Source organism: Mus pahari, chromosome 20 (genome assembly GCF_900095145.1).
Source record: "Mus pahari chromosome 20, PAHARI_EIJ_v1.1, whole genome shotgun sequence".
Lineage (NCBI taxonomy): Eukaryota > Metazoa > Chordata > Mammalia > Rodentia > Muridae > Mus > Mus pahari.
In genome coordinates this window covers 28611530-28617299 of record NC_034609.1, presented here as the reverse complement: position 1 = coordinate 28617299, position 5770 = coordinate 28611530, and the positions used below count along the sequence as shown (strand labels likewise).

At 37.2% G+C, this 5770-nt stretch overlaps 1 protein-coding gene across 2 annotated transcripts in view; it reads right to left on the bottom strand.

The window, feature by feature from the left end:
* The window catches only part of Cbfb (core-binding factor subunit beta), a 48158-nt gene that overhangs the window by 22773 nt on the left and 19615 nt on the right, over positions 1–5770 (bottom strand). For both annotated transcript variants that reach the window (XM_021220047.1, XM_021220045.1), the window contains exon 4: positions 344–460. In XM_021220047.1, coding sequence (XP_021075706.1) covers positions 344–460 — 117 coding nt within the window. The remainder of the gene's footprint in view (positions 1–343; positions 461–5770) is intronic.

Sequence of the window (5770 nt, the reverse complement as noted above, 5' to 3'; positions counted from 1 at the left end):
AAAAAAAAAAAAAAAACAAGGTAGTTACACAGGAAACCTTGTCTAGGGCGATGGGAAAGGTGGTAGGAAGGGGGATGTCACTACATTTCTTTTTATTTTGTGGGTGTATACACGTGTATGGGTGCACACCAGTTACACAGCATGTGTGTGGAGGTCAGCGGAGTTGGCTCTCTCTACCCTGTGGGTCCTGGGAATCAATCGCAGGCCCTCAGGTGACTTACCTGTTCAATCATCTCACGAGCCCTAAACATACTACTCCAAAGACGAGATAAAGTAGTTCCCTAAAGACAAGTTTAAGGACTAAATAAAAGGACTATACCAACAAAGACTGAAATCACCCTACCTGGGCTCGCTCCTCATCAAATTCCAGGCAACCCATACCATCCAATCTGTGGAGATCAATCCAGCCCTTCCATATAACACACACTCCATTCAGAATCATGGGAGCCTTCAAGTATACCTAAAAAAACAAAAAACAACAACAACAAAAAAAAAAAAACATAAAAAAGACTGGTGAAAATTTTCCTTAAGATATATATAAACATATACATATGTGTTTCTAACTTTTGTTCTCCTGTTACAATTGTTGTTTCTGAGACTTACTACCTGTCTGTTAACTAGGCTAGTCCTAGAAGCTTCTAGCCTGAGTACAATCTTATCTAAATCTAGAATGTTTCCAGCCTCTGAGATTTGCTGCTGAATAATCTCACCCATTCGCAGATCATTCTGATCTCTGGCTGGCTAGTTCAACTTAGCTGTTCCTGCTCAAACTCCTCTCCAAGCTGACTGATTCAAACTGGCTTCTCTTAGCTTCTCCTGAATTGCTCTCCTTGGCTTCATACTAACTTTGGCAATATGTTCTGACCTTCTGGCTCCTGTCTTCATCTGTGTCTAGCTTGTTTTCTCTCTATAACATGTCTCTTTGTCCTGGCAAAACTGTCCTCTTTCTTTTTTCTCTCTGTACTACTCTTCAAGTAGCTGCCCTTTCCTCTCTTCTCATCAGAGTTGGGCAAATCCTATTCTGTCAAATCTTTCTCTCTTCTGTCACTCTGCCACTCAATTAGACATCACTTCCTTTCCGTTCTTCCTTCCGATTTATTTGTTATACATTAAGTACACTGTAGCTGTCTTAAGATGCTCCAGAAGAGGGCATAGGATCCCATTACAGATGGTTGTGAGCCACCATGTGGTTGCTGGGAATTGAACTCGGGACCTTTGGAAGAGCAGTCAGTGCTCCTACTGGCTGACCCATCTTGCCAGGCCCATAGACATCACTTTCAAACATGGGTGTTTCCTTCTATAAACTAACTTTACCTTCATAGTTTGGGGTTAAAAGTGTGTGCTAAGGAATGAGCAACACCACAACTAGAAACATGTTTTTTTCTGTAAATAACACAATCTGGAGTTCACAGTATGATCAAATATCCTGCAACACATGGATTTTTTGTTCTAAATGTACATTTGCACACCAAAAGAGGACACTGGATTCTACAGGACTATAGTTATAGACAGTTGTATGTTGGAGAAATATCCAAAAGGAACACATTGGGATGCTGTAACATCTTATGTCACTGAAAAATGTAAAATATGTAATACACATTTTGCTGTAAGTTTAAAAAGGTTATCAATAACTTTATTTGAAATTTACTGAGTTAAAAAATATCTATACTATAAACCTTTAAGCACTTAAGAAAACACCACATCCTCACACACAGAGGTGACCTGAACAGCTTTATACTGTCTTCTCTAAAGATAACCAATACAGTCACCAAGTTTTCAAGTAAATAAATGACAGCAGAGCAAGTCACTTTAGTAGAATTTCCAAACCGAGGCTTCCAATCACAGTAATTCTCAATCAGCTGATTTTTCTCAATAAGGATTTAAATGTAAAGAATGGTTGTCAAGACAGATATTGTATGACGTAGATATGTACGAAGAGAAGAATTTATCATAGTTCCTACAATCTTCTCTGCCCTAATGTCAAATTGTTATGGATTTCAGGATGGCTCTGAACTCAGAATCATTCTACTTCCACTTTAAATACTGAGATTACATTTGAGAGTCACCATACCCACCAGGCTTGGTGGCACAAGTCTTTAGTCACAGCACTTGGGAGGCAAAAGCAGGTGGATCTACTTGAGTTTCAGGCCAGTCTGGGGCTAGAAAGAGAAGTCCTGTCTTGAAAAACAGCAGCAGCAACAACAACAACAACAACAACAGCCAAACAAGACAAAGTAGTTAAGGAGGAAGAGGGGAATGGGAAAATGATGTGATTATATTATAACCTCAAAGTTTAAATAATTGTTATAAAAACAATAATTAACTAAAGTCTGTTTGTCTCTCTGTCTTTCTCTCTCAGAACATCATGTAGCCCAGGCTGGTCTTGAAATGATGACCTTCCTGTAACTACCTCTCAAGTACTGGGATTGTGTCCACCATACCTGGCTACTTAATCTTTTTTCTTTATATCTTCTCTACCTCACTTATCACAAAATAAAAATCAGCATAAATTTAAATCATTCACTACCTTAAGTAAGATATTTAAAATATAGAGTGGAACTCCAATGAATTTTCAAAGCTCCAAGTAATCAAACACATCTTTGTAAGTGAGATTTTCCTCTGTGCACACCACACATATTGTCCCTGAGCAAATCTAGTGCGTCATGAGCTAAAGCTGGCACTGTTATTACTTATATGACAGAACAATAGTAGGAAAGTTTCTCATTTTAAGAGAAAAGCTGGAAGCATACTGTTTTCCTTTACTCAAATTTAGCAGTCTCCTGAGCAAAGTTTTAGATTTTTGTTTTCATAGATACTTAATAAAAACTGTCAGTTTATAAACAATAGAAAAGTGACTCACCAGGTACTGGTGCCATAAATCTACACGTTTTATGTTCTTATGTTGCATATGTACAGTTTTCCCCTTATGCTAAAAACAACTTCTTTTAAAAATAAAAGTTCAATAAACTATGTTGAACCAATTTCTACTTAAATAAGAAGACTCTCTAAAAGCGTAAGGCTCTATTTCTCTTCTTATTGGAGCAGGGGAAACTGTCTACAGTTATAGTTACAACCGTCTAACCACATATTTCCTTTTGTTCTGATAAGTGCTCATTTCTTTCCACATTATAAATTCGCTATCATTTATTTATCCTTTTTTGAGACACAGGTTGGCCACTAACTCACTATATAGCTGAGTGTCCTTGAACTCCTTCTGCTTTCATCTTCCATGTGCTGGGAACCACATCTACACACCACCAAGTCCAGCCACATTTACTCCATCAGTGTGCACTTTTAGTCAAGTGACAATGCTCACCTCCTGTGCAACATCCCAGAGACACATAAGAACAACGCCCCTCTATACATTATATCAAAGGACTTGACCTACTCTCTGTTCAGTGAAGACTTCGATCCTTACAGTGCATGGCAAAGAGTGTAACATTTTACTACCAAAGCCTCTCTTATGCTAAATCCTCATACAAATCATGGGTAACTCTTCTCATACAATAGCTGAGAAAAAGTCAATTTCATGCTACTTTTAAACCACATTTGTGTTCTTCGCAAATGGTTTATGTCTTTTAAAATTACAGATTCTATAATTTTTTAGCTTATTCATATTAACATCCACAATCAAAAATATATTTTAAAGTTCATCTTTTACTTCTTTATAAATCTTTCATGAAAAGGAGACCACCACTAATATGTTTTGGGAAATTTCTAAATGGCTTTAGAAAATGGATACATTCATTATGAAGAATAATGTCTGAACTTCTAATTTAAAATAACATTTGATGACCCTGGTGATTTATTTAATGTTCACACTGAAATAAAAAGTTTTATGTATAATCTTCAAAGTAAATGTTTAGTGCTTTTATATATTCATGAATAGCAGGCCTCAAAGTCTGAAGAAAATATACTGCTGTCTCTTAATAGCTGGTATTTTGTAATGTTAATTCAATAATGTCATTTAAACACAAAGACATTATTTCACTGAAAATGATGCCTTATTTCAGGCTTTGAAAAGAAACATTATTGTATGTCCCAAAATGAAGCTCAATTGTCCTGGAAAAAAATGTTATAGAAAATGGACTCCACAAAGCCTTAGAAACTGGTATAAAGATGCAGCAAATTACAGGATGCAACAAAACAGCTTCTCTTTCTAAAAGTTAAATATTACAGAATGAGACCTCACAGATTTAAAACTGACTATATATTTTTAAAAAGGTAAAATGTGGTTTAACAAAAAAATTTTTTTCGAGACAGGGTTTCTCTGTATATCCTGGGTTGTCCTAGAACGCTCTCTGTAGACCAGGCTGGACTCAAACTCAGAAATCCGCCTGCCTCTGCCTCCCAAGTGCTAGGATTAAAGGCATGTGTCACCACTGCCTGGCTGTGGTTTACCAAATTTAACTCAAGAGCTAAACATCGGGCTGGTGAGATGGCTCAGCAAGTAATAACACTGACTGTTCTTCTGAAGGTCCTGAGTTCAAATCCCAGCAACCACATGGTGGGTCACAACCATCCGTAGTGAGATATGATGCCCTCTTCTGGTGTGTCTGAAGACAGCTACAGGGCTGGTGAGATGGCTCAGTGGGTAAGAGCACCCGACTGCTCTTCCGAAGGTCTGGAGTTCAAATTCCAGCAACCACATGGTGGCTCACAACCATCCGTAACAAGATCTGACTCCCTCTTCTGGAGTGTCTGAGGACAGCTACAGTGTACTTACATATAATAATAATAATAATAATAATAAATAAAATCTCTTTAAAAAAAGAAAAAAAGAGCTAAACATCAATATTCTTGATGTCACATTTAATACAAATTACAAAAATTACTTTATTTTCAACTTATAGCTTCAAATTCCCCATCATTCAAGCCAGGAAAGATGTACAATAAAAACACTTTTGTATCACCCAACTATATTATTAATGAGGGTGTATTATCTGGTCATAGAAAGGAATGAATGCTGGACTATGATGACACATGTCTCTAGCTCCAGCACTTACTTAGAAGGCCATAGTGGAAGGACCAATACAAACTCAGGGTCAGCCTGCACTACACGGGTAACTGTCAAACAAAGCAACCCTATCATCACAGACACCAGCAAAACAGAAACTCAGACAACAAAACCAAGTGCCTCTTCCGTAACACAGAGGAACCACTGTTACGCTGCGTGAAATAAGCCATAAAGGTCAGAACTATTAAAACTACGCATAACAGACAAATCTAGAGAGAAAAATATGAGATTTCAATTTTTTAAAAAGAGATCTGGGCTAATAGAATAAATATGGTGACCACTAACACTATGGGCTCAAATCTGGAAGAAGGAAGAAAGATTCCTTGAGGAATAAATAGGAAATGGGGGCCAATGAAGAACTCTGATAAAGTTCAGCTTTTCAATCTGGACAGAAGAAAACAACACAGAGCAGACTATGAATAATAGCAAGCTAAGCAGATGAAAACACATTGTATCATAGGTTGAAGTTCCCCTTTGTTGGGTATATTAAGCAGCTCAATGTTACAGGACTTTAGGTCCCTCAAGTTTTTAGTACTACTTTTATTTATATTAACAAAGTTCTTGTCATAAATATACTGCCTTTGATCTTTTTCAGACAAGGTCTAACTATACAGGCCTAACAGGCCTGGTACTCACTACTTGCTAGTAGCCAGGCTAACCTCAAAATCAAGTTTCCCGATTCAGCTTCTGGAGTTCAGGGACTACATACAGATCTACTACCATACCTAGATAACAGATTCATTTTTTTTTTTT